General features: G+C 42.4%; 2 protein-coding genes across 5 annotated transcripts in view; both read right to left on the bottom strand.

Moving 5' to 3' along the window:
* Nucleotides 1–9,210, bottom strand: part of LOC112261806 (regulator of G-protein signaling 6) — a 68,651-nt gene extending 59,441 nt beyond the window's left edge. For all 3 annotated transcript variants that reach the window (XR_006084567.1, XM_042330033.1, XM_024437421.2), the window contains exons 1-2: nucleotides 8,740–9,210; nucleotides 6,651–6,766 (exon numbers count right to left, since the gene is read on the bottom strand). Coding sequence is in view for 2 of the 3 variants with exons in the window: in XM_042330033.1 (XP_042185967.1) it covers nucleotides 6,651–6,740 (90 nt within the window). In the remaining variant the exon portion in view is untranslated. The remainder of the gene's footprint in view (nucleotides 1–6,650; nucleotides 6,767–8,739) is intronic.
* Nucleotides 9,211–15,033: 5,823 nt separating this feature from the next.
* LOC112261807 (signal-induced proliferation-associated 1-like protein 1) overlaps nucleotides 15,034–23,763 on the bottom strand; it is a 65,209-nt gene continuing 56,479 nt past the window's right edge. Inside the window, exons 14-21 of one of the 2 annotated variants that reach the window (XM_024437425.2) lie at nucleotides 23,231–23,601; nucleotides 21,001–21,225; nucleotides 20,542–20,698; nucleotides 18,395–18,596; nucleotides 17,111–17,254; nucleotides 16,875–16,983; nucleotides 16,568–16,646; nucleotides 15,034–16,464 (exon numbers count right to left, since the gene is read on the bottom strand). In XM_024437425.2, the coding sequence (XP_024293193.1) occupies nucleotides 16,321–16,464; nucleotides 16,568–16,646; nucleotides 16,875–16,983; nucleotides 17,111–17,254; nucleotides 18,395–18,596; nucleotides 20,542–20,698; nucleotides 21,001–21,225; nucleotides 23,231–23,601 (1,431 nt within the window). In that variant the 3' untranslated portion in view covers nucleotides 15,034–16,320. Of the gene's footprint in view, nucleotides 16,465–16,567; nucleotides 16,647–16,874; nucleotides 16,984–17,101; nucleotides 17,255–18,394; nucleotides 18,597–20,541; nucleotides 20,699–21,000; nucleotides 21,226–23,230; nucleotides 23,602–23,763 lie in introns of both variants that reach the window. The other variant, XM_024437423.2, reaches the window with a different exon arrangement.

Consider the following 23,763-nt stretch of genomic DNA (forward strand, 5'->3'; position numbering starts at 1 on the left):
AAAAGTGACCATTTGAAACAGGTCTTATACACTATATTTAGAGTTATTTGGCAACTTTAGTTATGAATGATACAAACCATAGAAGGGCTTAGAAATCAAAACATATATGGGCTGCATGATGTGACTATAGGCTGTTGATGATTTGAGAAAGTATCAAAAAAAGCTTGCGCTCTGTTGCTTGCCTCAGGCTGCACAGCTGTTCTCTCATCAAGTGATCATATTTTCACTGTTCTAAGTGTAATCTTGTCTTTACTAACATGTCAAATTAGTTTCGATATAGAATGACCCATTATCAAATGGGCAAGAACAGGGGCAGGGGTAAAAAGACATGTCATCCATATGCACTCCAATAGTGAATGGAGGCCGCTTTGCAGGCTGGTTCCTTTTTTAGGCTACTCAGTTTCTATCACTCCATGCATCCACCACTGGTTGAGGAGCATGCAGCCTCTCACTCGCTGCTCGACAGGTGATATGAGAACCATACCAGGCCAAACACATAAACACAACCTAGGAAACGAACAGACTGCCCACCCCAACTCACACCCTGACCATAATAACACAAAGACAAAATAAAGGAACTAAGGTCAGAACGTGACAGCTACCCAGTGATTCATTTGGGAAACCTTGTGAAATCTGTTCGGGAACATCGATAGTAACATGTTTTCACAACAAAACATATTTAATTAAACTGTTGACAGCCCCTCTCTCTGTACGTTGGAGAAAGGAATGAAGGAGAGAGAGGAAGAGATGGAAACACATGGGGTGAGATATTCTGTAGCTAAAGATGTGTCAGCCTATTAATTATGAATATATAAAAAATGCCCTATTACTAGGCTATTCAAAATCAAATACAAATTCAATAAAATTGTAGGCTTAGCCGCCTTGCAAAATCAATGAACCTACAGCATCGTTTAGGCCTATACGTTCTCTCCCAGTATCATGAATAGAAAGTTTGAAGTATAGCACAAGATAACCAGTCCATCCATAATAATAATACAGTCCACACTCAAAGGCGATTACTATAATTTGTTTAATTTTGGAGAATAGGCTAGACCAATTATGTAACATAGACATCTGAAATCAGTTTTTGTTATTTTTTTTACTGCTGTGCATAATATGCAAATCAAATCCAATTTTATTTGTCACATACACATGGTTAGCAGATGTTAATGCGAGTGTAGCGAAATGCTTGTGCTTCTAGTTCCGACAATGCAGTAATAACCAACAAGTAATCTAACTAACAATTCCAAAACTACTGTCTTATACACAGTGTAGGGGGATAAAGAATATGTACATAAGGATATATGAATGAGTGATGGTACAGAGCAGTATAGGCAAGATACAGTAGATGGTATCGAGTACAGTATATACATATGAGATGAGTATGTAAACAAAGTGGCATAGTTAAAGTGGCTAGTGATACATGTATTACATAAGGATACAGTCGATGATATAGAGTACAGTATATACGTATGCATATGAGATGAATAATGTAGGGTAAGTAACATTATATAAGGTAGCATTGTTTAAAGTGGCTAGTGATATATTTACATCATTTCCCATCAATTCCCATTATTAAAGTGGCTGGAGTTGAGTCAGTGTCAGTGTGTTAGCAGCAGCCACTCAATGTTAGTGGTGGCTGTTTAACAGTCTGATGGTTTTGAGATAGAAGCTGTTTTTCAGTCTCTCGGTCCCAGCTTTGATGCACCTGTACTGACCTCGCCTTCTGGATGATAGCGGGGTGAACAGGCAGTGGCTCGGGTGGTTGATGTCCTTGATGATCTTTATGGCCTTCCTGTAACATCGGGTGGTGTAGGTGTCCTGGAGGGCAGGTAGTTTGCCCCCGGTAATGCGTTGTGCAGACCTCACTACCCTCTGGAGAGCCTTACGGTTGAGGGCGGAGCAGTTGCCGTACCAGGCGGTGATACAGCCCGCCAGGATGCTCTCGATTGTGCATCTGTAGAAGTTTGTGAGTGCTTTTGGTGACAAGCCGAATTTCTTCAGCCTCCTGAGGTTGAAGAGGCGCTGCTGCGCCTTCTTCACGATGCTGTCTGTGTGAGTGGACCAATTCAGTTTGTCTGTGATGTGTATGCCGAGGAACTTAAAACTTGCTACCCTCTCCACTACTGTTCCATCGATGTGGATAGGGGGTGTTCCCTCTGCTGTTTCCTGAAGTCCACAATCATCTCCTTAGTTTTGTTGACGTTGAGTGTGAGGTTATTTTCCTGACACCACACTCCGAGGGCCCTCACCTCCTCCCTGTAGGCCGTCTCGTCGTTGTTGGTAATCAAGCCTACCACTGTTGTGTCGTCCGCAAACTTGATGATTGAGTTGGAGGCGTGCGTGGCCACGCAGTCGTGGGTGAACAGGGAGTACAGGAGAGGGCTCAGAACGCACCCTTGTGGGGCCCCAGTGTTGAGGATCAGCGGGGAGGAGATGTTGTTGCCTACCCTCACCACCTGGGGGCGGCCCGTCAGGAAGTCCAGTACCCAGTTGCACAGGGCGGGGTCGAGACCCAGGGTCTCGAGCTTGATGACGAGCTTGGAGGGTACTATGGTGTTGAATACCGAGCTGTAGTCAATGAACAGCATTCTCACATAGGTATTCCTCTTGTCCAGATGGGTTAGGGCAGTGTGCAGTGTGGTTGAGATTGCATCGTCTGTGGACCTATTTGGGCGGTAAGCAAATTGGAGTGGGTCTAGGGTGTCAGGTAGGGTGGAGGTGATATGGTCCTTGACTAGTCTCTCAAAGCACTTCATGATGACGGAAGTGAGTGCTACGGGGCGGTAGTCGTTTAGCTCAGTTAGTAGGCTATGCAGTAGGCTATGTATTGTATAAGGGCACAATTATTATTTTAATTCATTTTTTTCTAGACTATGTGTATACATAAACCCTAATATGTGATGAGTGTTTTGAATGAATCATCACCTTTCACGTCCATTTCCTTGTGTTAGGCTTTGAAACAACATCCACAATGACCATGTTTTCCACTCAGTTTCAACCTGTTGTTGAACTTCTTTCTTCAACTTGATTATCACAGGGAGGTGAATTTAAAAAGTACTATAGGCCTACTGTTTTGATAAGTGTTTGATGTGATTTTCAATTGCATTTGCATTGATGTCAGAGTGGTTAGAGGGACAGTAGAGCCCTGAGTACCAGGCCATTAGCAACCTGAAGGTCATTACCGAGTTGGGTACTACCAACGCATGTCCAGAGTGCATAAGAGGAGTTTACTGACACGTGGTCAGTGTGCTACTCGTCCTGGGGTCCAGAAACATTAAGGCAGCAGCTACTCGTCCTGGGATCCAGAAACATTAAGGCAGCAGCTACTCGTCCTGGGGTCCAGAAACATTAAGGCAGCAGCTACTCGTCCTGGGGTCCAGAAACATTAATGCAGCAGCTACTCGTCCTGGGGTCCAGAAACATTAAGGCAGCAGCTACTCGTCCTGGGGTCCAGAAACATTAAGGCAGCAGCTACTCATCCTGGGGTCCAGAAACATTAAGGCAGCAGCTACTCGTACTGGGGTCCAGAAACATTAATGCAGCAGCTACTCGTCCTGGGGTCCAGAAACATTAAGGCAGCAGCTACTCGTCCTGGGGTCCAGAAACATTAAGGCAGCAGCTACTCGTCCTGGGGTCCAGAAACATTAATGCAGTTATATGCGGTCACGCAACAGCTCTAATCATGATGTTTCCATCTGATTGTCAAACAATCACTTCAGAGAGGCACTCCTGTAGGCTACACACACACACACCACCAAACAGTGCACAGTGCACCAACAATTTGATGAATGGAAAGAGACACCTGTTACAAACACCTTACGATTGTAATTAGGCCTACACCTGAATTGATGTGTCCACTGCTGACCCCCACTATTTATTTTTCCGGAATGCCTACCCTGACGGTGCAGGCTTACTTTCACCCTTAGTCTAGAATTTATTATGGTGATTGTAAATTCTCAAAGATTATAGGCTATTTAAAAATATATAATAATAATATACAGTGCCTTTGGAAAGTATTCAGACCCCTTGACTTTCTCCACATTTTGGCACACCTGTATTTGGGGAGGTTCTCCCATTCTTCACTGCAGAACGCTTCCCATTCTTCTCTTCTCCTCTCAAGCTCTGTCAGGTTGGATGGGGAGCGTTGCTGCACAGCTATTTTCAGGTCTCTCTAGAGATGTTCGATCGGGTTCAAGTCTGAGCTCTGGCTGAGCCAATCAAGGACATTCAGAGACTTGTCCCAAAGCCACCCCTGTGTTGTCTTGGCTGTGTGCTTAGGGTCAATGTCCTGTTGGAAGGTGAACCTTCGCCCCAGTCTGAGGTCCTGAGTGCTCTTGAGCAGGTTTTCATCAAGGATCTCTCGGTACTTTGCTCCATTCATCTTTGCCTCGATCCAGACTAATCTCCCAGTCCTTGCCATTGAAAAACATCCCCACAGCATGATGCTGCAACCACCATGCTTCACCGTAGGGATGGTGCCAAGTTTCTTCCAGACAAGATACTTGGAATTCAGGCCAAAGAGTTCAATCTTGGTTTCATCAGACCAGAGAATCTCATTTTTCATGGTCTGAGAGTCTTTAGGTGCCTTTTGGAAAACTCCATGCGGGCTGTCATGCACCTTTCACTGAGGAGTGGCGTCCGTCTGGCCACTCTACCATAAAGGCTTGACTGGTGGAGAGCTGCTGAGATGGTTGTCCTTCTGGAAGGTTCTCCCATCTCCACAGAGGAACTCTGGAGCTCTGTCTGAGTGATCATCGGGTTCTTGGTCACCTCCCTGACCAAGGCCTTTCTCCACCGGTTGCTCAGTTTGCCTGGGCAGCCAGCTCTAGGAAGATTCTTGGTGGTTCCAAACTTCTTCCATTTAAGAATGATGGAGGCCATTATGTTTTTGGGGACATTTAATGCTGCAGAAATGTTTTGGTACCCTTCCCCAGATCTGTGCCTCGACACAATCCTGTCTTGGGGGTCTATGGGCAATTCTTTCGACCTCATGACTTGGTTTTTGCTCTGACATGCACTGTCAACCTTATATAGACAGGTGTGTGCCTTTCCAAATAATTTCCAATCATTTGAAATTACCACAGGTGGACTCCAAGTCGTAGAAACATCTCAAGGATGATCAATGGAAACAGGATGCAACTGAGCTCAATTTCAAGTCACATAGCAAAGGGTCTGAATTCTTATGTAAATAAGGTATTTCTGTTTTTAATTTTAATACATTTGCAAAAATGTCTAAAAACCTGTTTTTGCTTTGTCATTATGGGGTATTGTGTGTAGCTTGCTGAGAATTATTATTTTTTAATCCATTTTAGAATAAGGCTGTAACGTAACAAAATGTGGAAAAAGTCAAGGGGTCTGAATACATTCCGAAGGCACTGAATATATAAAATATATATATACAGTATATATATATTTCTTTTTATTGCAATGCACAAAAATGTTAATCCCACGAGCCTTCTGAACACCTGCCTCAACCCACAAGTTGGTCCCAACCCACAATTTGGGAATCACTGCTCTAGGAGATAACGTTGCCTACTTTTGCTTCAATCTTCATGGCGTGTGACCACATTCAACCACATTAAGCCTGCTTATGTTCTGACTGCTCTTCCAGGTGGCCCGGGGAAGTGGAAGCTCATTCTAGGAACCTTATTTCAGCACTGAACATGGCACAAGCTCATTATACTCATTATCCTCCTATAATCATACTCATTTTCAGACAGACATTAGAGAAAGAAGTTCAATCAGTGACATTTTTTTTCCTGAACAATATCATCATCAATCTTCCATTGGCTCCATTTCTTTTCTCAAATAATTTGTTTTTCTCTACGCACTATTGCAAAGTCATTAGCAAAAAGGACAAAAATAACAGAATGGAATCGGGACTGGATCTGTCAACTCTTTGCTTTAGTTTTGCAATCATCAGCACATAGGGACAAGTTCGGAGATTAGTTTAAGATGATCAGAAGCAGGTTTTTGAGTGGGCCTGCCTGTGCCGAGCAAGCTGTAGAGCTGAGAGTGAAGATAACAACCTCTTTATGAGCGGCTCCAAAGAAAGCAGACGAGCCCACCCTTGGAGGAGCAGCCACTCCTGTGAGTCCTACTACATTATTACCAAAAGATGCCACTCACCCTCTGCTCTCTCTTCTCCAATCGAAGCACAGGCATTGAGACTCAAGTGCCATAGGGATTATATAATTATCCCTGACACAGAAAAGGACCTTTTCTTCCACAACCTACACTGATGGAGAGCTTATTAAAACTTTTGAAGGTTGCAGAGTACAGACAGTCTGCCGGGCTGCCAGAGAAAGTGTGTGGTGGCCAGTGTGGGTCACATCAATGGCTGTCTCTGACAGACACACACAGAGAGGGTTTAGAACATGTTTCATCACCTGCCTGTGCGTAGGCCTCTTCCTGTCATACTCAGACATTGAGATGTAATGTGTTATAGACATTGAGAGATAAACCGCTGAGGTGTCAGAAACCACTGTGAGATTCTGTACCAATCTGCTTCAGAAACACTCAAATGAATTTGCTTCCAATGGATAACTACATTGGGTGCTTACCTATAGAAACTGTACCATCTTGTAAATGATCAAATTGCCCTATATCTTGCTATATGGGCTGTCAGAGAGCATACAGACACATACCTTTCTGTAGATGATCGTGTTGGGAGAGTCCTCCTCGGGATCTGTTGTCCCCACACACTGTTGTCCCTGGTCTCTGGATCCCTCCTCCATGACTGCTGTGTCCTAGGCTCAGGAGGCTGCACCGACACAGGGAGCAGAGGGGAGTTAGATGAAAGGACCATCATCAATGTCAAAGACTATTCATAATATACACTCATTTACCCAGGTTGGCCAAATATCCCATATTTGATTAACAGTTCCCCACAGCAATGTATTCACTTGGTTCAGGGTGAAAAACACGGTCAGTTTATTATTACCATTATGACATTCCCCAAAATGTTTGCTCTTCTCTCAGGTGACAACACCTGTCACAATACAGGCAGATATCAAAGCCCTGGCAGTAATGTAGCACAGTGAGGTGAATATAAACTAGCTGACTAAGCCAAGAAAAATGTCAGGCCTGTGAGTGAAAGTGGCAAAATGTCCTGGCGACAGTCATGTATAATCAGGCATCGTACAGCCTTCTGCTGATAAGGTATAGATACTCAGTGGTGTTCAGGACATTGGTGAGTCAGAGACTGTAAACAATAATTATAATAGGTACATAGTGTGTTGGGCATAGGTAATGTGCAATACGCCTGTTGTTGAATTCATTAGGCTACTATGGTTAAAACCTTGACCATTTGCACAGCTAAGACAACATTAGCCACATAGTGTGCTTTGGTCAGACTTGCCAGTCCTGTGTACTCACGTACGGCTTAAAAAGCTACCGTAAGGGATTATACATGACCTCCATTCAATATCCATCCCACTACATCTCTCTCTGTTTCTCTCTCTCTCTGTTTCTCTCTCTCTCGCTCTCACTCCCTCGCTCTCTTCCTCTTTACAGGATAATTAATTCTGCTTAACTAAGGATTTTCATAATCTAAGTTCACAAGGCTACAATCATATTCCTCTCCAGTTGAGTAATAATGTGTTTCAGATTGGAGTAAGCATTTGTAATCATGTGTCAGGCAGAGAAAGAGAGAGGATTACATCATTTGACACATTCATATTTTTGGAGTATGTAGAACAGAGAGGGACGATAAAAGCTTCCAAGAACAGTTTTATAAAAAAGCCTTATCATATTTATTTTAATAACTGTTTGTGTTCCACTACAAGAAAGTCTCATAGGTTATTATGGTTGTCCTGAAAGGAGGAGCTGTGAAACTCTGCATTCTGAAACAGCAGTGAGAGAGCATCATGGCACATTCTGTACAAAATTGCATGAAATGAAAGTTTCATACATAGTATAAATCAGTAAAACAACATTTTGCCTAAGTGAGTGTCAGTACAATTATTGTTTCTTGAAGTGTGGCCACCTGATGCATTGTAATCCATAACAAACATAGACTATAATGGTTAGAGGATCGGATTGAGATTGCATACATCCAATAGGCCACTAGCTGCTCAGCACTAGACATTCAAGGTTGCTTTGAGTCTTTCATAGTCATGATTTATTTCAACTGTTGAACACACGAAGAGCATTATCCTATAGAGCAGGAAGCAGTAATCATGCACATTATCCCCTTTTTATCCAATGTTGTTATTGCCACCATGATGATGGATTGAGGAGCTGTTGGCAGCCTGCATTAATTAGCAGAATGTCTAAGTAACCAAGAGTTCCTGAACTCAGTTAACATCCTCTCCCTTTATCAATTTCTCCAACCATTCAGACATTCCATATGAAGTATATGACACCTACAAGACAATATATTCCTATGTGAATAGATGAAGACCTGCAATGGCTCCTTGCTATGAACTGCTGCATCCTATTATTCATGGGAACAACTTCATTTCCAAAGCACGCAAATGTAACGTCACAGAACATCAGTCCTGTAGATGTCTGTGTTAGCGTTAACATGGATGGAACACAGGCACTGACATACATGCACTGACAGTCACCATCTAATTCCATAGCCTCAACAGGATACTCTGAGCTGTGAAAAGTTTATGTACAACAGGCACAAAACAGACATGCAGTTGATCATCCACAGCCAATCCTCCTCACTCACACCAGCCAGCCAATACAATGCTCCTGATATCTCCCAACTAATGAAGCATTCATTACCTTAGCAACAAAAGAATACCTTGTCCACTGCTCCCTGTTTTGCTGTCCTTAGGAACAAGCAGCAGGCAGGTTCATGGTATAATTGGCACGGGGGGAGAAATAATTTGAAAAAGAAAGGATGAAAGCAGTGGAGCAGCGATAGAGAGAGCAGCTGGTTGGTCACTGCAGTATTCCTCTATTCCTCCTCTTCTCCAGTTTTCTGTCTGCCATGGGATGGAGTACGGAGTGGAGCTGAGCGGTTAGGGAGGTCCTCGACTCACATGTGCGCTCCCCGCTCCTCTCTGTCTGTCTGTATGTCTGTGTGTGTTTCTGTCTGTCTGTGTGTGTGAGGGAGAGAGAGCGAGAGGCAGATTGAGTTGGGAAAGGGGGAGGTAAACGGGAATTAGAGAGAAGATAAAGAGAAAAAAAGAGGGAGGAGCGAAAGACAGATAGCGCAGAGAAAGGGTGAGTGAGAGATGGGTTGGAAGAGAGGAGATGAGATGGAGAGCTTTGGATGCTGGGTAGCAGAGCAGGAAAGCAGGGCAGAGAGAGCTGTACACAGAACCTGGACTCAGGGGTAGACGTAACATAGTAAATGTAAATCTGTTTTATAATATGTTACGTTTTGTATGGTATGTATTCATTTGTGGATGTCCATCATCCATTTCGTATGATATGTTACAAATTACAATTCATATAATAGGTGGCTAGGTGGCTTATGTTAGCTAGGCTAGGATTTAGGATTAAGGTTAGGGCTAGGGTTAGGGGTTTATGTTAGGTTTAAAGTTAGGGTTAGGAGTTAGGGGTTAAGGTTAGAGTTAGGGGAAAGGTTAGCTAACATGCTAAGTAGTTGCAAAGTAGCTCAAAAGTAGTTGTAAAGTTGCTAATTAGCTAAAATGCTAAAGTTGTCCGTGATGTGATTAAAACACGCAACGTTTGGGTTGCTAGACGTTCGCGTTAAACGCCTACTCATCAACCCTGAGCAACCTCACACCTTTCATTTTTTTAAAGTAATCTTCTGTCTTATGTAACCATACCATATCATACTAATTTGAGTGTCACAGATTTAAATTTACTATATTACATCTAGTCTTTGAGGCCACTGATGCTGAAAATAAGAATCATTCCATTAAGAGGACCATGAAATCATAATGAAGGCCAAGTTACACTTTGATGGTACAGGATGAATTTGAAATAATGGAGAGATGATTAAATGTGTAGCTTGTTAATCCACGGTTTCATTAACATTTAATTGAAAGCCCATATTCTACAGGCTGCACATAAATAAATGAATGTGCAAGTCGAAGGCTACTGGGTTTTAAATGGTCATATCTAAGACTGCACCCACTTAATGAACTGACAAACTGTACTGTAGTTATTCTGTAATTCTCATCAACATGCTATAGAAACATATTCCAACTAAAAATGTGCTTGTTCCAGGATGGCAAGAGACGATAATCTCTTTCCCTTGCCCTCCCGCTCTCTCTCTCTCACTGTCTTCTCCTCTCTCTTTAACACTCTAGGAACATCCAAGCTTAAATGGCCAACCAAAATGGCGGAAGCTTTTTTTTCTCTTATAAACGAGATCCAAATTCCCCCAATGAATATTCTCCCAGAAAATCTTTGCCTGGCCAATTTATGAATACATACAAACACACTCACTCACACACACACACACACACACACGTGCACACGCACACACACACACGTGCACATGCATACACACACACACAAAGACTTTTCACAGAACCAGTTAACCGTCTACATATATAAACTCAAACAGAGCACAGTGGCCTGTATTGCGGCATATATCCTGTTTGTCTACTCTAATTCCTTCCCTGTCATTCCTCTGTAACACCTTCTCTTGTAGCCGAGCAGCCCACATGCTGCGACTGAAACCAAGGACACCTCAGAAACATGCAGCTTACTTTCTGCTTCTATCAGATGAACTGCGTCAAAGGGAGCATTTCTACTTTGGATGCAAATCATCATTCAACATCGAATTGTGTAAAAAACAAGCTCACAGAAACACAAGCAAACCAGTCAGAGCTGAATAGGAAAGTCAGATGTCAGACTATGTGTGTCACGTCTATTATAAATGTACAAAGAAAAGTAACCCCAGAGTGCTTCCATTGAACCTTCTCATATAGTACTGTTAACCATATACTATTACTACCCTCCCCCATTATGGCTGAGATGTATTAACAATACCCTTTCTTGGTGCTTACAGTAAAACATAAACCACAGTAATATGGCGATATGATAATCCCCCACGCCCCACAGCGTACAGTATTGCATTATGTCCGTGACCTGCAAAGCTGTTACTGTAACATCTCCCACTTACATCAGCCAAATGTACCATTAAGACAATCTAGGCTCTGCATCATTAACAAGCAGAGAAGGAGGTCTCATTCTAATCAGCTTTAAAGGAGCCAGGCTTCATCTACATTCATGCTGAATTATTGAGGAGACATTCGCCACAGTTCTTCCCTGTTGATATATTAACCACGAGATCACCACATCTGACATCCCCCATCACCTCTGCTCCTCTCTGGACTCACTGCATTATTCAACTGGATCAGTAAACTGGGACAGGTTCTTATCTATGTACACCACAGCATGCATATGTTCTAAATCATGTCCTAGGACCTAGAGAGAACATCTGGAGAAGTCAGCAACTCTGAACTCAGCAGGGAAAACATACTTGGGAAAACATGGTCCTTTAAGCTTTTGATTTTTCTATTTAATCTTCATTTATCCAAGTTTTTTGCAAGAAAGACCTGGTTCAAGACAGCTGCAGGGTCAGCAATATTACAACTATATCAACAAATAACCTCCCAGTATAAAACTCCTTCAATGCGAAGACATCACCTAAAACCCCCTCCTCTCTCTCCCTCTCTCATGGTGGATCTGGCTGGGTGCGACATGCTGTAGCCTCAGTTAGGCTGTTGTGTAATGGTCTGTCAGTGGAAAAACAGCAGCTCACTATTAATTACAAAATAACACATGCTACCGCCCACCTTCTGAGGCTGCCACTGGACTGGCAAGCAGGGTACGAATTACGGGGGAATGAGAGCTCAGCTCCCCTGAATGAGACGTTAGCTCCCCTTAATGCAACAAAGGTACAATATTGGGGGGTCCCGAGTAGCGCATCGGTCTAAGGCACTGCATTTCAGTGCAAGAGGCGTCACTGCAGTCCCTGGTTTGAATCCAGGCTGCATCACATCCGGCCGTGATTGGGAGTCCCATAGAGCGGCGGGTTTGGCCGGGGTAAGCCGTCATTGTAAATAACAATTTGTTCTTAACTGACTTGCCTCGTTAAATAAAGGTTCACTTTAACCCCCCCCAAAAAAAATATATATATATAATGCTAATTTAACCATTCTTCTATTTGTTTAAAATATAGTGGTAGCTGTTTTACAGTGGTAAATATGAAAATAAAAGCTTCCAAATGAAATGAACACCCCCACCTCTCTGTCATGGTTTACACCATTTATTTGGTCGTATCTAAGACTACACCACTCAGTAGGGCTGAATGTCTGCCTCAGCTGTGCTTATTTGAGAATTCATTTCATCTTGTACTTCCTCCATTTGTTTGCCATGCGTCCTTGATTAAAATAGCCTTTATCCCAAAGCGTTAGATTTATCCGTTGATTTACCATTGTTTACTTCTTGTCGGTCAGCTGTTTAGAGCGATCATTGCTTTGTTTTTCAGGTGCACACGGGTGCTGGTGTTCTCCGTGCCGTCCGTGGCCAGAAGTACTAGACCATTTATTTACCTTTATTATTTTCTATCAATATTTGCTTTATTTCCTGGATCAGCTGATGACGGTCAACAATATCACTAGACAACTAGACACCAACGTGCATCCAATCCATCCAACAAGTACATTAATGACAGTAGGCCTATATTTGACTATTTCTGTGAGAAGCATTCGGCATAGGACTACATTATTTTGGATTTGAGGACTGTTGTCACGGCAGAACATAATGAAATGTTACGTAGGCAGAGTTATTTACAGTTACAGTGCATTTTCAGAGATCTCCAAGATACACACAGGGTTTAGGTTAAATGTTCTAATTCCATTGTTTAAATGCTTAGTAATGACAAATAACACTGTCATAAATGCTATTAACGTAAGGAAAGAAAAGCAGTGTTTTATATCACATGGTCTGTATAGACTTCAAGCATTAACTCATGAATTATGGACAACAAACATGCTTTGATTCAACTAAGTATGAGGTCTATAGTGAATGTAGGCTACCTGTTCTGCATATGTTCATGTGTGTAGAATTGCCTCCGCTGAGAGGATAGGCTACTGCCAGTGGGGTAAGCCTAGCGGAGGGTAAACGCAAGTAAACGCCATTTACCCACTTTTTTCAGAAAAATGCATTGAAAGTATAGGGAGCGTTAGGCAATCAGAGATAACCCACCAATTGTTTTTACTACTACATCACTACCGGTATGCCTATTAGAAGTTCATGGTAATACACATTGTAGCCTAGTCTAGTATGTTGACATATGTGTGTTAGCGTGGCCATCACGTTTTTCCCGGGACAGGTTCAGCCTAATTTCAGGTGTCCAACCTTTTCAGGCTACAAAAAATGTACATTTGTCAGCAAGATGTATCAATTAATAGACCCAATCAATATAGACCTAATCAATATAGACCTAAGACCTAATTAATATAGACATAATTAATATAGACCTAATCAATATAGACCTAATTAATATAGACATAATCAATATAGACCTAATCAATATAGACCTAAGGCCTAATTAATATAAACCTAATTAATACAAATGTAATTAATATAGACATAATCAATATAAACCTAATCAATATAGACCTAATCAATATAGACCTAATTAATATAAACCTAATTAATATAGACCTAATTAATGTAGACCTAATTAATATAGACCTAATTAATATAGACCTAGTCATTATAAACCTAGTCATTATATACCTAATTAATATACACCTAATTAATATAGACACAATCAATATAGACCAAATTCATATAGACCTAATCAATATAGACCTAAGACCTAATGAATTAGGTCTAATTAATATAGACATAATCAATATAGACCTCATCAATATAGACCTAATCAATATAGACCTAATTAATATAGACCTAACCAATATAGACCTAATTAATATAGACCTAATTAATATAGACCTCATTAATATAGACCTAATCAATATAGACCTCATTAATATAGACCTAATCAATATAGACCTCATTAATATAGTCCTAATCAATATAGACCTCATTAATATAGACCTAATCAATATAGACCTCATTAATATAGACCTAATCAATATAGACCTCATTAATATAGACCTAATCGATATAGACCAAATCAATAGAGACATAATCAATTTAAACCTCAAATCGAATTAATATAGACCTAATTAATATAGACCAATCCAATATAGACCTAATTAATATAGACATAATCAATATAGACCTCATTAATATAGACCAAATCAATATAGACCTCATTCATATAGACCTAATTAATATAGACCTAATCAATATAGACCTAGTTAATATAGACCTAATCAATATAGACCTAATCAATGACCATAGCTAAATATCATTAGGCACACTGTTTTGTAACAGATTTATCAAATGGCGCCAGAATAAATGCAGTTTGGATGCTGGAATTATTTTGGTGGACGACCATGCAGTTAGCCTACTTTTAGAAGTGATTTATTTGACAACCAGATGAAAATATCATGACCGGTTGTGTTCATGCCACATTAAAAGGTCATTCATTTTTAACGTTAAATGAGTCTTTATTATTAGGCCCATAAAACCAAATGTAATGCACACGCTTTACTTTTGACTACTTTAATACACTATAAGTGAATTTGTGCAAATACTGACGACATCTTCAACTGGGGGACTAAATACATAAAGTGCTTTCATTTCTAAACGCTAGAACAGATACATTTCAAAATACCCTCAAATTAAAGGTGACATTCTGTACTGTCACTTCATATGAAACATTAGATCTCAAATCCATATTCTAGAAACAAAAGTTACTAAAAGTTGCTTCATTATGCAAATAAATACGGAGGGGAATGGATGAAATCAATGCACTACTGCCACTAAAAGCTAACCATGATTATAATCTACTACATCTATAAATAATCTACATGGATTAGTGGAGAATAAGCGGAACCCTGTCCTGTGGCTACATCATACATACCATATCTGCATTTGGGTGTGCAGCCCCACACTATAATGACTGCTGTACGAAGACACAATCACCACAACGACCCCTGAACAAAGACAAAATTGCACAAAATATCTTTAATAGATATAAACATTTTTATACATCACAGCTCAAAGGAAAGATCATCACATGCTGTAAAACATGAATGAAGGTGCAAATTATGATGAGCAATCAGAATCCTTTGTTATATACAGGGTGTACAGTGTAAGAACATACGGGAAAGCTTGGAGGTTTAATAGTACAACTGACTGTAGACATGGAGGGTCTACCAAGTCGCACCATTAACAGGTGTCAGGGCTCCCTTCTAAGCAGACCAATGGTCAGGTTGGACTCACTAATAGACTTACAGAGGACCGTAACGGGCATTTCAGGATTTACATAACCTCTTTATGTGGCATGGCGTACAGTAGCGATTTCATCTACAGAGAGTAGAAAAGGATCACGTGTGGCACCAGAGGCCTTCTAAAACGCTGCGGACCAGGATCGAGTATAGTACGTATTGCCATGTAATCTGACATGTTATAATCACAAGGTGGCCCTGTGGATCCAAAACCGCAGCCAGGCAAGGAAGGAACCATACCAATATTCTGGTAGGATATTAAAATAGATAAAGAAGAATTAATATCGTCACTATGAAGTTCATTGAACAGTAACCCTCACCTTCCAGTCGTCCACCCAGACAGCCCAGTTGTTTTCACACAGAAACCAATAGTACAATCTGGTACTACTGCATCCAGTAAGCCCATTTTACTCTCCTGAAATGAGGTCACTCCATAGAGACATGGGGAAGTGGCAAAACGATATCCGTTTTTTTTCCAGTGGTAACATTTCTGTTCATATATATTTACAAAATAAATTGTTGAACAGCTGTAGTTGATGATGAATTGTCATCATTCTTCAACACAGTGGATGTGTAATACCGCAACCACTTACTGCTCAGTGAGGTTTTATAGGAGGAGAGAGAGGATGGAGAGGGAGAAAGACTGAGAGATCAACAGCATGCAATCTTTTCTTTAGGATTTGCTGGCACTGTACTGTAGTGTCCCTGCATGTCTGACAGAGATGTATTAACTTCCCTGGGCTATGATGATCATGACAATAATAAGCTTGGCAGATCAGTTCATGATGGGACCGTTGAAGACCAAAGTGATTCAGTTCATGTTGATCATATAGCATTTAGATCCACTGTGAATCGGTCCATGTCAATAGCAGAATCACAGTTAATGTAGAAGGAATCAAAGACCAACTCCTGTTGTTCTGAGCACCCATCGTGTGAATCAGTTTAAGTTTGAGTGTGTTGTGGTCACGTGTGTTCAGGTGCTCCTCCTGTCTACTGCACATAAACAGAGTCAGTTCATGTCGATGGTGTTGAAGACCCACTCTGTGAACTTCTTGAGCTTGGCCGAGGCGCTGTAGGACTCCTCGTGGAGCCGCTGGTTGTGCTCTCTCAGGCTCTGTATCTGGGCCTGCAGGGACACCTTGGTATCCTTCTCCTGGACACACACATAGGGCGAGTCATCAATAACACAGAGAGGAGAGTACAAGATGGCTAGGCTAAGACTCGGGTGCTAGAGGTCTGGTAGTGTCTTGTCTCACCTTAATAAGGTCATCCTGCAGCAGCTTCACCATTGACTCCAGCTGGCTTACCTTCCCCATCAGACAGGCTGGGCTCTCACTGTGGGAGGGGACACACTGTTCACTACCATATTCTAAACTAAAACAAGACTAGCATGACCTGGGCCAAATTGGCCTAGGCAGAGGAGTTGAATAATAGGCAGAGGAGTTGAATAATTCCTGGCCATGTGACCTAGCTGGGAAAAACTGGGCCCAAGTTGTAGGATAAACTCCTGGCCCTACCTATGTCTACAGAATTATCTGGACGTGCATGGTAAATGGATCTTACCCAGGCGAGGGGTGTCTCTCTGGGGCAGCCTGGGGTTCTGCCTGCTGGGGGCTGGTGTCTGTGACCTCTGGCCTGGAGCTTTCATCATTTACAGATAACAGTCTCTGAACTGCCAGAGAAAAACGGGAACAGTTACAGCTTCAGTCACAGCTCATATGGACAACACAAAGCAATGAGACAGAGTGCCACTGCCCTCTGCTGGTAAAGATAATACATCTCTAGCTTACTTTGCCTACCCTCGAAGGCCTTGGCAGCATCTACCAGGTTGGACCAGTCCAGAGCGCGGTCAGCTCCAGAGTTAGGTAGGGGTATGAGGCCTGGGTCCCCCAGCTGCTGCCTCATGCCCCCCTGGTCCTGGCTGGACAACTCACACAGGTCACCTGAAAGGGGGGAGGAGAGAGGGAGGAGAGACAGCAGATTACAACAAAGCCCCAATATATCAGAAGCCTTTCCCATCAAATAAAGCACTAAAAAAGATGACCAATTATACCAATTATACTCCATATACACATCATGGTAAACACAGTTAAACCTCTTGGTACTAGGGGGCAGTATTTTCATTTTTTGGAAAAAAAACGTGCCCATTTTAAACGGGATATTTTGTCAGGAAAAGATGCTAGAATATGCATATAATTGACAGCTTTGGATAAAAAACAGTGTAACGTTTCCAAAACTGTAAAGATATTGTCTGTGAGTATAACAGAACTGATGTTGCAGGCGAAAGCCTGAGAAAAATCCAATCCGGAAGTGCCCCAGGTTTTGAAAGCGCTGCGTTCCAATGACTCCCTATTCAGGTGTGAATGTACCATCAATGAGCTTACGCTTTCTACGTATTCCCCATGGTGTCTACAGCATTGACGTAGTTTTACGCATTTCTGTTGAAGAATAGCCGTAGGCGGCCACATTGCGTAAGTGGTCACATGGTGGCTCCGAGAGAGATTCTCGCGTAAAATACAGAGGTAACCATTACTCCAATCGGTCCTACCGAAAAACGAATTGTCCCGACGGATATATTATCGAATAGATATTAGAAAAACACCTTGAGGATTGATTATAAACAACGTTTGCCATGTTTCTGTCGATATTATGGAGCTAATTTGGAATATTTTTCGGCGTTGTGGTGATCGCAATTTCCGGGCGATTTCTCAGCCAAACGTGAAGAACAAACGGAGCTATTTCGCAAATGCTTGTCTAGCGTTGGCTGTAAAGCATATTTTGAAAATCTGAGATGACAGGGTGATTAACAAAAGGCTAAGCTGTGTTTCAATATATTTATTTTGAGATTTTCATGAATAGGAATATTTTCTAGGGATATTTATGTCCGTTGCGTTATGCTAATTATTGTCAGGCGATGATTACGCTCCCGCATGCGGGTTTGGGAATATCAAGAGGAGTTATGGCATTAATCTGATAACACTTCTAAGATAAACCCTGCTCCCCTGGTTTGAGATAGAACTCAATTGGAATGAAATGGCATTCCCTTTACTCAAGGATAATTTGCAGGATAATCTGAGGCTCACCCAGAGACTTATGTGAGGGTTGTCGGGGTGGCGCGTGGCGGGCGGTGGGCGAGCGGGGCACGGTGGAGCAGTTGAAGAGCAGCTCGTTGGGCGTCTCTCTGTGCCCACTGTGCGAGGGCTCCCGCTGGCCACTGTAGATGCTCTCATCTGACAGAGTCCTCTGCAGGGAGCGCCGGCTGGGTGGGGGGACAGGGAATGAGGGCTGGAGAGAGTGAGGGGGAGAGAGAGGAGCACTGTGAGGCTACTGATTGACCTATACACTCAGACTTTAGCATGTTGCACAGTTTACGTGGCAAAGCAGGGGAGGGAGTTTGGATTCATCAAGCAAATACTCACATCAACTACTCTGGAATACATTTTTTATATACAGTACCAGTCAAACGTTTGGACACATCTACTCATTCAAGGGTTTTTATTTATTTGTATTATTTTCTACGTTGTAGAATATTAGTGAAGCCATCAAAACTATGAAACAACACATATGGAATCATGTAGTAACCAAAAAAGTGTGAAAACAAATCAAAATATATTTTATATTTGAGATACTTCAAAGTAGCCACCCTTTGCCTTGATGACAGCTTTGCACACTGTTGGCATTCTCTCAACCAGCTTCAATAGGTAGTCACTTCAATTGCATTTCAATTAACAGGTGTGCCTTGTTAAAAGTTAATTTGTGGAATTTCTTTCCTTCTTAATGCCGGGGGAGGGGTACACAGAAGATAGCCATATTTGGTAAAAGACCAAGTCCATATTATGGCAAGAACAGCTCAAATAAGCAAAAGGAAACAAGAATCATTCATTACTTTAAGACATGAATGTCAGTCAATTCGGAAAATGTCAAGAACTTTTCTTCAAGTGCAGTCACAAAAACCATCAAGCGCTATGATGAAACTGGCTCTTATGAGGACCGCCACAGGAAAGGAAGACCCAGAGATACCTCTGCTGCAGAGGATAAGTTCATTAGAGTTACCACCAGAAATTGCAGCCCAAATAAATGCTTCACAGAGTTCAAATAACAGACACATCTCAACATCAACTGTTCAGAGGAGACTGTGTGAATCAGGCCTTCATGGTCGAATTGCTGAAAATATACCACTACTAAAGGCCACCAATAATAAGAAGAGACTTGCTTGGGCCAAGAAACACAATCAATGGACATTAGAGCGGTGGAAATATGTCCTTTGGTCTGATGCATCAAAATTTGAGATTTTGGGATCCAATCGCCGTGTCTTTGTGAGACGCATAATAGGTGAACGGATGATCTCCACATGTGTAGTTCCCAACGTGAAGCATGTAGGAGGTGTGATGGTATCGGGGTGCTTTGCTGGTGATATTGTCAGTAATTTATTTAGAATTCAAGGCAAACTTAACCAGCATGGCTAACACAGCATTCTGCAGCGATACACCATCCCGTCTGGTTTGCACTTAGTAGGTCTATCATTTGTTTTTCAACAGGACAATGACCCAACACACCTGCAGGCTGTGAAAGGGCTATTTGACCAAGAAGAAGAGTGATGGAGTGCTATATCAAATTACCTGGCCTCCACAATCACCCAACCTCAACCCAATTGAGATTGTTTGGGATGAGTTGGACTACAGAGTGAAGGAAAAGCAAGTGCTCAGCATATGTAGGAACTCCTTCAAGACTGTTGGAAAAGCATTCCAGGTGAAGCAGGCTGAGAGAATGCCAATAGTGTGCAAAGCTGTCAACAAGGCAAAGGTGGCTACTTTGAAGAATCTCAAATATAAAATATATTTTGATTTGTTTAACACTTTTTTGGTTACTACATGATTCCATATGTGCTCAGCATATGCGGGAACTCCTTCAAGACTGGTGGAAAAGCATTCCAGGTGAAGCTGGTTGAGAGAATGCCTAGAGTGTGGAAAGTTGGCATCAAAGCAAAAGGTGGCTACTTTGAAGAAACTTTTTTGGTTACTACATGATTCCATATGTGTTCTTTCATAGTTTTGATGTCTTCACTATTATTCTACAATGTAGAGAATAGTACAAATAAAGAAAAACCCATGAGTGAATAGGTGTGTCCAAACTTTTGACTGGTACTGTATATTTCAAATGTGATTTCTAATCAATGTAACAATAACGTCCATAGTAAAATGGATGATGGTGACAAAGCGTTGCCAGCTACCTTTTGATCGTGGGAGGAGGGCGGGGGGCTGTCCAGGGTGATGAGTTTCTTCAGTTCTTCCTGCAGGTTGGACTTGTTGACCCGCTGGGGCGATTGGGCCCTGAGTTGGGCCCGGAGCTGAGGGTTGCCACCCAGCAACCCATCACTCTGGTGACGTCTGAGGAAGACGGAGAGTGAAGACCAGCAGTGTTATGTTGCAGTTCTCAGTTGAACCACAGGGTGGGAGTGTTGCACTTGTTTATAAACAAACGTGAGCCATGACTGAGGTGGGAAATGCATCTCCTCTCAGTTGACTCAGATCTTAAGCCTCCATAACATCAACAATCTAGGACAGTAGGATTTGTTTGTATGGGGAAAGAACATTCTTTCACAACAAGACTCACAGTGTAATGGTCTCATTGACCTATCAATAAACACACATATGTTCAACATTCCTTCTCTATTTCCCCCCATGCTTACTTGCGTATGTTGCCAAAGTCCACAGAGTTGATGGTGCCTCCAGGCTTCCTCCAGCCGATAAGGAACTTGGAGGTGGCTCCCTGGCGGGGGTAGAAGCTCTTGGGGCCTCCAGGGGAAAGGGAAGTGTGGGAGGTAGGGGAGGTGGTCAGGGCTGACTCCTCCTGGGAGGAGCTGGGGCTGCAGCCTTGACCCATGGGACTGCCTGAGTGGCCCGAACTCAGAGTACTGGGAGGAAAAACAAACGACTAGTATTGGTATATTTATAAACTGGGTGGTTCGAGCCCTAAATGCTTATTGGCTGAAAGCCGTGGTATATGAGACCATATAGCACGGGTATGACAAAACATTTATTTTTACTGTTCTAATTAGGTTTGTAACCAGTTTATAATAGCAATAAGGCACCTCAGGGGTTTGTGGTATATGGCCAATACACCATGGCTATGGGCTGTATCCAGGCACTCCGTGTTGCGTCATGCATAAGAACAGTCCTTAGCCATGGTATATTGGCTATACTCTCACCCTCTGCCTTATTGCTTGATTAAACACTACCGTTCAAAAGTTTGGGGTCACTTTGAAAGAAAAGCATTTTTTTTGTCAGCTTCATTAAATAGTACCCACAAAACACCAGTCTCAAAGTCAACAGTGAAGAAGCGACTCCGGTAGCTGGCCTTCTAGTCAGAGTTCCTCTGTCCAGTGTCTGTGTTCTTTTGCCCATCTTAATCTGTTATTTTTATTGGCCAGTCTGAGATATGGCTTTTTCTTTGTAACTCTGCCTCGAAGGCCAGCATCCAGGAGTAGCCTCTTCACTGTTGACGTTGAGACTGGAGTTTTGCGGGTACTATATCATGAAGCTGCTAGTTGAGGACTTGTGAGGCGTCTGTTTCTCAAACTAGACTCTAATGTACTTGACCTCTTGCTCAGTTGTGCACCGGGGCCTCCCACTCCTCCTTCTATTCTGGTTAATGCCAGTTTGTGCTGTTCTGTGAAGGGAGTAGTACACAGCGTTGTATGAGATCTTCAGTTTCTTGGCAATTTCTTACATGGAATAGCCTTCATTTCTCAGAACAAGAATAGACTGACGAGTTTCAGAAGAAAGTGCTTTGTTTCTGGCCATTTTGAGCCTGTAATCGAACCCACAAATGCTGATGCTCCAGATACTCAACTAGTCTAAAGAAGGCCAGTTTTATTGCTTATTTAATTAGCACAACAGCTTTCAGCTGTGCAACATAATTGCAAACGGGTTTTCTAGTGATCAATTAGCCTTTTAAAATTATAAACTTGGATAAGCTAACACAACATGCCATTGGAACACAGGAGTGATGGTTGCTGATAATGGGCCTCTGTACGCCTATGTAGATTTTGCATTAAAAAAATCAGCCGTTTCCAGCTACAATAGTCATTTACAACATTAACAATGCCTACACTGTATTTCTGATCAATTTGATGTTATTTTAAAGGACAATTTTCTTAGCTTTTCTTTAAAAAACAAGGACATTTCTAAGTGACCCCAAACTTGTGAACAGTGGTATATATACATTTCTGTAATGTGCACTCAACTATGAACACATTTTTGTAAAAGTTTCAAAACTATTTCAAAAACACCTGGTACTTTTCACTACTTTTCCCCACACACTACCTTTCTGACACCTCCACATCTGAAATGAGAGAAATGAATAGGTCACAGTGTCCTTGGACTTCTTCTACTTTAACATTTCAAACAATATTTCTCCCCAGTTTGTCTTGAAAGCGAGCGTCTCCCACCTCAGACATGCTGTGTGTACATTAAAACAAAGTCACTAGTCTGGTGGTGCTGGAGTTATTTCAGGGCCACAGAGGAGAGGCTGAGAAGAGGAGGAAAGTCTCTGTTCGCTCAAAGGAACAGTGGTTTGGAGTGTTAACAGTGTTGAGCTCTCACATTCAGCATTCCTCAGTGTTTCAAGTGCTCTCTTTCTCTCTGTGAGAAACTAGCTCACACACACACACACACACACACACACACACACACACACACACACACACACAAACACACAGCAGATTGCAGCTTGCTACCTCTCTCAGCGCAAAGTGCAAGGCTTGGGAGTTTTCCATCTGGGACAATAGGGGATATATATGGACTACAATGCATCACTGTCTGCTTAATGAAACATTGATACGTGAGAGGAAATATTGGCTGCATAAAGAGCTGACTGTAATAGAACTCTAGTGTAGCACAACACAGGGAGGCACACACCTGGAATGGGAAGCAGCATCACTGAGGGTGTAGGAGCCACTGTCTGGGGCTGAGGGGAACACAGGGGGGCTCTGGGCGGGGTCCTCGCCGCTCCCTGGGGGGGCGGGTGAGTCTGGGGCTGAAGGAGAGGTCTCTGGGGCCCGCCGCTCTTTGGCCCTGGAGCCCCCGGACCCTGAGGCCCCGTAAGAGGTAGCGTCGATGCCGCTGTCTGTGGACTCCCGCTGCAGGTAGCCGTTGAGCTCTGAGTCAGGCCGCACCCCCGTCCTGCTGGAGCCAATCTCATACCACTTCTCATCACTGTGGGCGGAGCTGGAGGCGTTACTGGACAGTGTGTTACTGCCTGATTGGCTGGAGGAATAGGAAGTTTCCACCTGTAGAGACAGGGACCATAAAATCACTTCCTGGTTGTTTGACCACAGTAAATAAAGACGACTACATTGGCATAGACAACAATACATTGCCAAGCTAGCTATATTCCTATGTCTATCTGCCAGAGCTCAAGGTCCTGTAAGTCCACTACAGCCTCTTCACTA

This window comes from Oncorhynchus tshawytscha, linkage group LG11 (assembly GCF_018296145.1).
Source record: "Oncorhynchus tshawytscha isolate Ot180627B linkage group LG11, Otsh_v2.0, whole genome shotgun sequence".
Classification (NCBI taxonomy): domain Eukaryota; kingdom Metazoa; phylum Chordata; class Actinopteri; order Salmoniformes; family Salmonidae; genus Oncorhynchus; species Oncorhynchus tshawytscha.